At 40.8% G+C, this 12,067-nt stretch overlaps 1 protein-coding gene across 1 annotated transcript in view; it reads left to right on the forward strand.

The window, feature by feature from the left end:
* Positions 1–12,067, forward strand: part of Dnah11 (dynein axonemal heavy chain 11) — a 274,358-nt gene that overhangs the window by 175,247 nt on the left and 87,044 nt on the right. Inside the window, exon 54 of the mRNA XM_042685047.1 lies at positions 4,297–4,458. Within this exon, the coding sequence (XP_042540981.1) occupies positions 4,297–4,458 (162 nt within the window). The remainder of the gene's footprint in view (positions 1–4,296; positions 4,459–12,067) is intronic.

A 12,067-nucleotide genomic window follows, 5' to 3' on the forward strand; every position in this document is an offset into this window, starting at 1 on the left:
AATATGTTAGGTTACTCATTTTATACCTAGTGCTAGTAGCTTCTCAGAAGCTACTAAGAAATACATACAAAATTTCTGTAATTTAATTTCCAGTTCTAGTTTTGATGATAGATTTTTTTATTCTTTCATCTGCTTTAAATCACCTTAAATTTAATTTATGTAGACAGAGACCTAGATTCCCTGAGCATCACACCAACTGCAAATATATCCTCCCCCCATACACACAAATGTGAATCCTTTAGTCAAGTATCCCATGGCAAATGACAAACAATTATGGCACCATTGTGGTTGTCAAAGCCTTGGCGAGGTGGGGAGGAAGGTTGAAAATTCCGACAGCTGAGTACTGTCCACATAGTTTCTGATTTCTTAGGTCTGGAGAAGCTCCACGAAGTTACAGAAATGTCTGTTGAGTGCCCAGGCTATTCTTTATGATTGTTATCCCTGATGAATGCCCCTCCCCCACTGAGACAATGTGAAATCTAAGTAGATTATGGAGATCTTTATTTAAGCAAATAACATAAAAGAAAAGATCTTCCATTGTGGGGAAAAAAAGAAAAGTGATTCCTTGAATGACTTTGTATATTATTTTTCAGTAATAATGAAGGCCTACCAGTACAGTACTGCAGGGAAAGCACTTTTTCCTGAGGATAAGCAAAGGTGGTCCACACATCACTCTCTAAACAGAAATTAAGCAATGGTGATCTAATCAGAGCACAAGATCTGATGCGAGGACAAGTCCAAAGATTGAAACTGATTAAATGGAAAAGTCACAGAAATGGTGGGAATCTGAAATACAGAATGAGTTTGTTTCCTCTGCAGTGCTGTCGTTATGGGTACATCAGGTTTCTAAAATTGACATGAATAAAAGATGAGTTCGGTGTAGAAAACTAGCTTTGGGGAAAGAAAAGAGAAATACTCACGTGTGGGAGAGAAGAGGCTGGCAAGAGAAAACTAAGACTGGAGTATAGCTGAAAATTATGCCTTGTAACAGAGATTCCTTAACTGTAATGCAGGCCATATTAGAAGGAATTTTCAACTTGTAACTAGAATCTTACTATGAATAATCACCACTAATATATCATTAAGACATTTGAACATATAAAAAAAAACAAATGAAAAGCAAAAATGTAAAAAAAAAAAAAATGCCCAAACCTAAGACCTAAAACTGTAAAACTCCTAGAAGAAAATGTAGAGAAATGTTCCTGACATTGGTCTTGACAATGATTGCTTGAATATGACTTATCAAATGTACAGGAAACAAGAGAAAAAATAAACAAATGGAATTCCACTAAACTAAAAGCTTCTGCACAGCAAAAGATGCCAGTCACCAATGGCTCACATCTTTAATCCTAACTACTCAAGAGGATCGTGGTTTGAAGCCAGCCCAAGCAGAAAAGTCCATGAAACTCTTCTGTCAAATTAACCACCAAAAAGCTAGAAGTGGAGCTGTGATTCCAGTGGTAGCGGATCAGCTTTGAGCAATAAAACTCAGCACCCTGGCTCCAAGTTCAAGCCCCAGGACAAAAAAAAAAACAAACAAAAAACACAGCAAATAGAGTGAAAATTCACACTATAAAATGGGAGGAAATATTTGAAACCATATATAGAATGAAGGGTTAATACCTACATTTTGGAAGAAACTCCTATGCCTTAATAGTGAGAAACAACCCAATTAAAAAATGTATGAAAGAATTTGTCTGAAGAGAAGAATATGTAAACAAAAATACTCAGCATGGCTAATTGTCAGGGAAAAACACCATGAGGTCACATACAGATGTGACTTCACATCTGTATGATTTGCCACTATGGTGTTTTAAAAAATTGTTAATATAAAGATGATGTACAGAGGGGTTACAGTTCATAAGTCAAGTAATGAGTATATTTCTTTTTTACAAAGTCACCCTTTCCCTTGCTTGCTTTCAGATTTTCCCTTCTGTCTCCAGTTCATTTTCAACATTGTGTCTAATGAGTATCATTGCTGTATTTGTTCACCCCTTTGTCCCTCCATTTCTGTTTCCCCCTTACCCTCCCAAAGACATGTACACAGACCAAAGCAAAAGAAAACAAAACCAGCAACCTAAGCAAAATGAGAAAGAAAAAAGCCTCTTGTTTACATTTCCTGGAATTTATTTTGATAAGCCAGTATAGTTTTTAAACCCTTGTACACAATTGGAAAGAATGTGAAAGCATACAACCGATTTGAAAAAAATAATTCTTCAAAAAAATAAAAACAGAATGACTATATGACCCAGCCATCCCTCTGCTGTGTGTGTGTGTGTGTGTGTTTGTATGTGTGTGTATCCAAAGGAAAATGCAGTCAGAGTCTTGAGGGCTGTGCTTGCTTGTATGCTCTCTGCAGCACTGGTCACCACAGCAACATATGGAAGTAACCTCAATTCTGTCCTCGTGCACAGAAAAAGAAGTTGAGCCTGGGAAAGGAGGCACTCTTGTCACTTGCAATAGCAATGGATGAAACTTGGCAGCATCATGCTAAGTGACATAAACTCATTCCCAAGCAACCAATATTGCATGATATCACTTGCATGAGATGATATCTACAATAGTTAAACTTACAGAAAAAGGCTAGAATAATGTTTTCCTGGGGATTGAGAAAAGTAAAAAAATGGAGAATGGCAGCTGCTATTAAAAGGTACAGAGCCAAGTGTCCAGTAGCCCATGCCTGTGATTCTAGCTGAGGCTGAGATCTGGAGGACTGGATTCAAAGCCAGTTCAGGCAGAAAATTCCTAGAGACTACATCTCCTGTTAACCAGCCACAAAACAGCTGGGCTAAAGGCATGCATGGCTCAAGTAGTAGAGCACCAGCTGTACAAGCATGCTAAGCAAGCACATACCCCTGGGTTTAAGTCTTGGTATTAAGAAAAATATTGTAAATTTTAGGATGTTATATGCATGGTATATAACATAAAGCTATAGGTGGTATATAAAATAAACCTGTTGAACATATTAATGGGTAGACATGCTGGAGTTTACCGATGTGGATTTCAAAAAAAAGAATTATTGGTAAAACTTATCCTTTCCAGATCTCATTCATTGCCTGGTGTCTAGATTTGAGAATCTTAGAAAAGGAAGAAATGGAGAATGGTTGTTGCTATTGAAAGGTACAGAGCCAAGTGTCAGATGGCTCATGCCTGTGATCCTGCTCAGGAGGCTGAGATCTGGAGGAGCAGGTTTAAAGCCAGTTTAGGAAGTTCCTAGAGACTCTTGTCTCCAATCAGCTAGCCAAAAACATCTGGGCTAAAGGCATGGCTCAAGTGGTAGAACACAAGCTGTGCAAGTAATCCAAGCAAGCAAAAGCCTTGTTTTGTTTTACATCATTAAGTTAGAGGCATTTCTAGAGAAGAAACTGGTGCTCTTCCCTCAGACCTTTCTACAGCTGACTGCCCTGGGAAGCCAGGGCAGTCAGGGGCATAGGATCTGGGAAGGAAGCTGTGGGTTCCTTGTGCATGGATTTAACCAACCAGAGATCAAAAACATTTGAAAAGCTGTGAATAGACACAGACTTTGTTCCTATTACGATTCCCTAGACAACAGTGTAATGACTATTTACATAACATTTAAATTGTATTAGGAATAACAGGTTATCTAGAGATAGGATTTAAGGATATAAGAGGAAATACACAGATTTTGTGCAAATACTATACTCTTTATATATGAGTCAAACAACCTCAAGTTTGTTATCTTTGGGGCTTCTGGAACCAGACCCTACTGTACCAGATACAGATAACTTGTTCAAGTTTGAATTCATTTAATCATTAAATAATTACAAAATAAACTTTTCAGATAGACATCCAAAACTTGATGCTTGCTCAGTAAGGGCATGTTTAAGCTGATTTTTTTTTTCTAGTTTCTTAAAAATCCAGGTGAGAACTCAAGCAGATGTGTTTTATTTTACAGGGAAACAAACATTCACTATGATCAGACATTCTTTTTAAAAAGGTATTACACACTTTTATGGAACCTGACAAATTACAGAATAGAAGGAAAAGGAAGGTGAAAACCTTGGTATTACTGGTGAATTATTTTGATGTGTTATTGTTAACACTTGCATTATGGACACAAATACCATGTCTCACTGTCTTTTAGCCATGCCTCCAAGCAGGGGACACCACAGGGAGCAGCTACTCTGGGCAGGTTTGTAGTTTGCTTACAAGGACCTTGTGGTGGTTCTCCACTGTGTAGTATGTGGGGAGAGTAAATGCCAGTGGTGTCATTCCTAGCTCACACATTGCCCTCCTGTTTCTTCCCTGCCCTCCCCTCCCCTTGTGTCTCCACAGGTCATTCTATGCTTCTCTCCAGTGGGTCATACGCTCAGAGTGAGAGCCAGGAAATTCCCAGCCCTTGTGAACTGCACAGCTATTGACTGGTTTCACGCATGGCCGAAGGAAGCTCTAGTCTCAGTCAGCAGGAGGTTCATTGAAGAAATTGAGGGGATTGAGGTATGTAGTTTCAGCCGAAGAGTGTGTGTGTGTGTGTGTGTGTGTGTGTGTGTGCACGCGCACACACACACATGAACACGTGCACACATGCATCTTTTTCCTCAGACACATTCATGCATGTACAAACTTATATTACATGCATACAAGTACAGATGTGTGTATATATCTGTGTTTGTAGATGTATACATGTGTGTACATTTTACATATACACAGAAAGATACATGCAGACACACATAGTCCCAAAAAGTCCTTGCTGGATGGTACTTTCCAAAATACACATCCTTATTAAGATGATAAAATCACTTGGTGTTCCCATTGTGTGGAATACAATAGTTGACCTCCTTCTGGCACATGAAGCAGGTTTTGCTCATACTGCACATGTGCAGCACAGTCACTTCCTATAAATCTATTATGTCCACAGATGAAAACACAAACAGAAATGCCATATTTGATTTCTAATGAAGCAAGGTGAGTAATTGTGGTTTTCTTAGTACACTGTTTACAGGAGAGTCAGCACCATCAGTTTGATAACCACAGTGATATGTTCTTGTTGACTTTGTGGGTTTTGTTGTGTCAGTTGTGTCATTTAATTTGGTGTGTAACCCAGGGCCTCATACATGCTAGCCAGTGCTGGACCACCAGCTCCACCCTAGCCACATTTTCTGATTTATGCATCATGAATTATATTTGTCAGCTCTACTTCTTCCTGTTATATTTTTTAATGGTTGTATAAAACAAGATACGTCCATCATCCAATTGGAACAGAAAGGAATATACTGCAAATAGGAAGCTATCCATTACATTTTTTCAGATGTGAAGGTTCCTTTTGGCCAGGGCTTTTCTGGTCAAAGAGTTGAGAGCAGTAGTGATAGTAAACACTTGCCAGAGATCACGAAGGGATAAAGTGGCAGATACCTAGAATAATTCCAACATTGCTGAGAGAGACTCCTAGAGCTGAAGAGAGAATCAGGATGAATAAGGAGTGACATGGGTGCCTACGTGCCAGTTTATCTCCTTTACCCAGAAGCCAAAGCTGCTACATCTTGTTGAATTGATATCTTTAGATGTCCTCAAGGCTAAAAGTCCAGGTTCATTTACATACTTAATTTGTATGCAGATAGGTTTGTTGGTTGCCTAATTTTTCCTCTGCCTCTACTAAACAAAAAAGCTACGTAAGTAAGCATGCAGACATACTTCTATCTATAAATTTTTGTGGAAGGAATCCCTCTTCTGCAATCTGTCCCCAAATGTCTGTGTATCTCTGTAAGCCTTGGGTTGCCAGGAGGAAGTGTCTAGCAGCATCCACCATGGAAGATACAAAGTAGAGATACACAATATACAGTGGTGGTAGGTGCTCTGTGGCCTTTTTTCTCCTGAGAAGGAGGACACTTAAAACAGTGCCACAAATAAATGGGAGACAAAACATCTCTTGTAAACTCATATATATATATATATATATATGTATGTATATATATATATATACACACATATATGTATGTATACACACACACACACACACAAACATAAACATATATATGTTACTAGCTACTCAAGAAGTGAAGGGACCTCAGTTCCAAGCTGGCCTAGGAGGACAAATCTAAGAGACTCTCATCTCCAATAAATCACCAAAAAGCTGAAAGTAGAGCTGTGGCTCAAGTGATACAGCACCAGCCTTAAACAAAATAGCCAAGAGAGAGCATGATTACCTGAGTTCAAGCCCCAGTCTGAGAACACACACACACACAACAACAACAACAACAACATTAAACAGGACAATTGCCCATTAAACTTGAGCACATATTTCTAGAGCAATTTCTGGGTCCATTACATTCCCACGATGCTGTCAGCATGATTATCTTCAAATAGTTATGAGAAGAGCTCATAATTCTGCTTCATCGGGGGATCAGTGTATCTTTTGAGAAAAGCACTTGGCTGTTTATCCAGTTCATTTGATCAGCCAGGGGGAAAAAAAAAGAGGAGGTAAAATGGATCTCTGCACTCAGCTTCTGCAAATTTTCCTCTCAGTTTGTAGGAAGTTGGGGCTGGTGCTTTCCCTTCAGCTTGAATCTGGCACAGAAATGTGTGAATTCCTTGTCTCTGGGCTCTGCTGGCTTCCTTCTGGAGCGGAGGGAGGAGGGGCCCTGCAGAATCCAACAGGGAGAAGCAACTCAGATCTGCCAGTGACCATCGACATCTGCTGGCCAATGTAGGATCTGCATGACTGAAGTCCAGCCAGCCCCAGGCAGGCTCAGGTCAATCTGTGAAGATGGTATCAGAACGCCTCCTATAGGCTATATCAGATGCCAGGAAGGGGTTCGAAAGTCCTGTACTCTTTCTAGGAAGGCTGCATTATGCCTCGAAACAAATTAACCAGATGATTTCATTTCAGTGCAAAGTGCTTATTTAACTTTCTTACCTTCCTAATTTGTTGCTCTGGTCCTGTAATTATAATTCAGAGTGCACAGTGCAGTGTATCTGTGTTCTTATTTTTAAAAAACACAACCTCTGGAGAGGTCAAAAAGCGTTTCCATCTTTGTTGAATGAGTGCTAATTTGATCACTTTCTTAATTTTAATTTCTATTATTAAGACAGAGTTATCAGCATAATTTAGGCATTTCTTAATTATTGACCACACTAGATGAGTATAAGGTGACCTCACCCTCCTTTGGGCCACAAAGAAAGGATTCATTAGTGGCAAGTGCGCTTGTGTATGTTGACATATAATTTTCCATCAGTGTGCATACAATCCCCCTCCTCTCTCCCCCCCTCCCCCCCGCCCCCGTGTGTGGGCTGACTGCAACTAAACATTCCTGCTATTTTTGTTACCTGATACTCAACTAAATGACAGCTGAACCCCCCCCCCCCAAAAAACAAAAAGAGAGACCAAAATACTTGTACACTTAAGTGTGACTGGGTATTTATATTGAAAGAGTGTCATCATGACCGCTGCTCACAGGAGTTTTAGAAATGGAGATGGGAAGAGGGTGGGGTGAGGGAGGAGAAAGGGAGGGGCCTTTGCAGCCCTCTGCATATTGCTAGGGGTGGAGCTGTGGATGCTGATGGAAGATCTAATTAGTGTATGGCTACCCATTAGGAACATGCAAGGAAAAAAAAAATAAAAAACCCAAGTCGAGCATTGAGCTCACATCTGTAATCCTAGGTATTCAGGAGTCTGAGATCTAAAGATCATAGTTCAAAGCCAACCCAGGCAGAAACGTCCAGCAGACTCCTGTCTCCAATCACCAAAGTGGAAGCGTGGCTCAAGTGGTAGGGCCTCTGACATCATTCTCCTTTCAGTGTAACCACATTCCCAGTGTGAGCTGAAATTTGAAAGAAAAGACTCCACCTCCTCCATCTAGAACTTGTAGGGGGGTATCCCGGGCATGGTGGACTTTGCTATCATTTTCCAAAACCAATCACAAGAAATGTCCACCCAAAGAGGCAAGTTATTTTATTGCTATAGTTTATGATTTATTTGCTCCAGTGGTCTGTAGATCCTTTTTGAAAAGAGTGTGCCCAACCGGAAGGAGGATTAACATTTTGTCAATGATAGCTGTTTTATATTAGTAGTATTTTTTGCACAGTTCTTTGAAAGAAATATAAATTAGAATGATGATATAAATTTAAAAGAGAGAGAGAGAGAACCTTGTGATTTAGAAATTGTTTGAGAAAAAATATTTTCTTTCTAAGTCATAGCCAAGACATTCTGAAATATCAAGACTAAAGTAAGACAATCCAATTTATCTTAGATCTGCCTAAATCTCATCCAGGCTTACATGCATCTTCCAATGGGTGAAGAGAGTTCAAAAGAAGCTGTAAACAACCTTTGGTGTTGCCAAGCCCTTTCTCCTTAAAGTGTGGGTGCACAAATAATCTGCCCATCATCCGTGTCTTACTCTGGGCTTGTTAATCAAATTTAGGTGGAGCTGCTAGAAGAATGCTGATTTCCAGGGTTTCTGCAACTCCATAAACTCTAGGGATCATCTGTGAAAAGCAGGTTCATTGGCTGCCCAGGAAGCTGGATACACTATTAAGCCAGACATTGAACTAACTCATATGACACCATCACTACTCTCAAGTTTGTAGATCTGTGGAACTTCTAGAATGCTGGCTTCATCAGAAGCAGCAATTCTACAACACACACACCCCTCCCCAAATAGGGTCAGTCCTCAATTGTTTCTTCAACGCTGTATGTGAGAATCATGGAGCTATCTCTCCCATAACTAGAAACCTATCCAGACCCTGTTCAAGACTGGCCTGGGCAAAAAAGTAAACAAAACTCTCATTTCAACCAATAAAGTTAGGCATGGTGGTACACTTCTATCATTTCAAGTATATGCCAGGTATAAGAAAGACTGTAGTCCAGACCCACTTGAACAAAAACATAAGTTCCTGTTGGAAAAGTAACTCTAGGCTACAGGGCTAGGGCTCAAGGGGTAGAGACCCTACCTAGCAGGTGTGACTGTTAAAAAGCCTCAGTATTGGGATTTTTTGTGGGGATGGGGGAGTTGGTCATAGGGCTTGAACTCTGGGCCTGGGTACTGTCCCTCAGCTCTTCAGCTCAAGGCTAGCACTCTACCACTTGAGTTGTTTATTGGAGATAAGAGTCTCATGGAATTTCCTTCCCAGGCTGGCTTTCAACCACAATCCTCAAATCTCAGCCTCCTGAGTAGCTAGGATTAGAGGTGTGAGCCACCAGTGCCTGGCTAAGGGAAATTAAAAAAAAAAAAAATAAGATAATAGAAATTGAAGGCAAAACACTTAGGGATTAGCACCAAATCAAACATCTTGTTACTTTAGATTTTTTTTTTTTGTTACTTTAGGTTTTAAACCATCCAAAGGCCAGTGAAAGACACTATACAGGTCTGCAAAATTAAATTTAGACTTGCAGGAAAGTAAAAAGTAGGCTGCTTAATGTGGATTCTTTCTCTTGCTCTCGCTCTTCTCTCCCCCTCCCTCCCTCTCTCTCTCTTCCTCCCCCTCCTTCCATCCCTCCCTCCTTCTCCCTCCTTCCCTCCCCCTCCCCCTCCTTCCCTCCCCCTCCCCCTCCTTTCCCTCTCTCCCTCTTCTTCCCTCCCTCCCTTCCTTCCTCGCTCCCTTGCTTCCTTCCTTCCCTCCTTCCCTCCCTCCTGTCTCCCCTCTCCCACCCTCCTCTCCTCCTCCCCCTTCCTCCTCCTCCCCCTTCCTCCTTCTCCCCCTCCTCCTCCCCTCCTCCTCCCCCTCCTCCTCCCCTCCTCCTCCCCCTCCTCCCTCGTCATTCTCCTACCCCCTACCCCCCTTCTTCCTCCTCCTCCTCCTCCTCCTCCTCTTCCTCTTCCAATTGGGGCTTGAACTCAGGGCCTTGACACACCTGATAGGCAGGTACTCCACTGCTTGAGCAACTTCTGCCGGTCCTTTAATTTCCAGGCAGAATCTTATTTTATGCTTGGGCTTGCCAGTACTGTGATCCTCCTGTTTGTGCTTCCTTTTGTTGTTGGGATGCCATGTGCACCACTGCAGCCAACCATTGTGTTTCTCCAGCAGCTTGGAATGACAAGCATCTGCCACTGCTTGGCCAATATGAACCCAAGTCTAGTAAACTTTATTGAAGGCCCAGGCTGGCCTCCAGCTGCAATCCCCCATCCCTGCCTCCTGACACTAGGATTCCAGGCTTCCGCCACTGGGTGCAGCAAACAGGTTTTATTTGTTTTAAACAGGAGAATTTTGTCATTTAAAATGTCATACATTTACAGTGGGTCTTGAAAGTTTTTCTCAGGAATTATTTGTCTTAATTTCTTTTAAAAATTCCAAGCTGCTGAGCTATAAAAGCTATTATAATTTTCCTCCTTTGGGGACCCGTAAAAGAGAATATGTTAATTAGACCCTGGCAGTAGTGAGATGGTTTATTAAATAAGGACAACTGGATAAGACATAAATTTGATCACTTCTGCATTTTAGCACTTGCCTAAGCTCCTCTGAGAAAAAAGCCCTTGGGGCATATTTGAAACATTAAGTAAATTAGCATATTTCTAATGCCACAAAATGACTTTAAAAAAAATGTTTTGGTGGCACTGGGATTTTTGTTTTGTTTTAATTTAGAGCCTTGCATTTGCTAGGTAGGCATTCTACCACTTGAGCCATGTATACAGACTTTCTAGATTTATCTTTTGAGTAGGGTCTCAAGGTTTTGGACCTACAGGTCTGCATGTGAATGGATTAATAGATGTGCAGTTCCATACCTGGCTTATCTCTTGAGCGAGGGTCTGACTCTCTCTTTGCCTGAGATAGCCTTCAATATCAGTCCTCCCTATGTTTGCCTCCCAAATAGCCACCTCACACAATTTGTCCTGACAGTGGGCATGTGGTTGAAAAGCAGTCCGCCTGAGTATTTGGTACAGTAGTAGCAGCAAGAGCTACTGCTGGAGAACACAGCAGAACGATTATGTTTTTATGTTTACAACTAAAAGAATGGAAGTCAAATATTTGCTACTTGTATGGAGAGAAAGTAGTCTTAGCTTCCCATTTAATTATGCAATGGAGACAGCATTGTTTTTCCAAAGCATCTTTGTAGGAAAATGGTGGCTTGATAAACCATTTCGTTTCATATTAGCCCACTTGCTTTTTATTATTATTTCCTTCACCACATTTGGCCACAGACATGACTAGCAAATGGTACCAACTGGTTTTCACTGAAGGGGTAAAACTTGTGGGACCAATTCACTGCCCTCCAGACTCTCACAGCAAAAAATAAAAAAAATAAAAAAATACAGCATTGGGGCTGCCATTGCCCCCTCTCTCTGTTCTACCTCACCCTCCAGAAGAAAACTGGAGATAAATGAATGGCAGAATAAATAATTTATGCTAATGAAATTACTGCAATTAGTAGTTCTACAATGACCCTTTTAAAAGCCACAGCTGTTAATGTCAGGAAGTGCTGTCACTACTGACCTTATCATAAGAGAAAGTGACAAATTGAGAACGCAGGGAAGACCAGTCATCAAAGAGGTCTGTTCTGGACCGATTAGAGTTTGCTGAAAAACAGTGTGAATTACAACCAGCTGCTCCCTGGCTCTGTGAGTGGCCCATGCTGGGCCATTTTGTTAAGCCCCATAACAATAGTTATTTTGCCCCATTGAGACAAGTTGTCTCCAGCTCCACCGGAAACTACTTTTTCTATTTCAGATTCTCAAATGCAATTCTTGTTAACTGGAGCTTTCAGGGCTGCCTGGCACCCCTCTTCATAGGATCATAGTTGGGCAGGGGCCAGGATATTTTTTTCCTCTGTAAGGAGGTTACATTTGGCCAAGAGAATATTTATCTGTATTATGGAAAACTATACACACACTTTCAGTTCAATAAAAGCAAGACAGGAGCAAATTTTTACAAGTTTATACTACAGCCAGACTCCTTTAACAGTAAAAGTTGCCAAGAGAATATGATTGATATGAAATTGATAGCAACTTGCTTGTAAATTTGATTTTTTTTTCTTGAATCCACTATTTGGAGAAATGTATGTTTCTTGGATCTCTCCTCAATAGAACGAAATCTAGCTGGGTGCCTGAAGGCTCAGACCTTTAAATCGTAGCTCCTCAGGAGGCTGAGATCTGAGGTTCAAAGGCAGACCAGGCAG

This window comes from Dipodomys spectabilis, unplaced genomic scaffold (assembly GCF_019054845.1).
Source record: "Dipodomys spectabilis isolate Male_0828 unplaced genomic scaffold, ASM1905484v1 ptg000092l, whole genome shotgun sequence".
In the NCBI taxonomy this organism is placed as follows: domain Eukaryota; kingdom Metazoa; phylum Chordata; class Mammalia; order Rodentia; family Heteromyidae; genus Dipodomys; species Dipodomys spectabilis.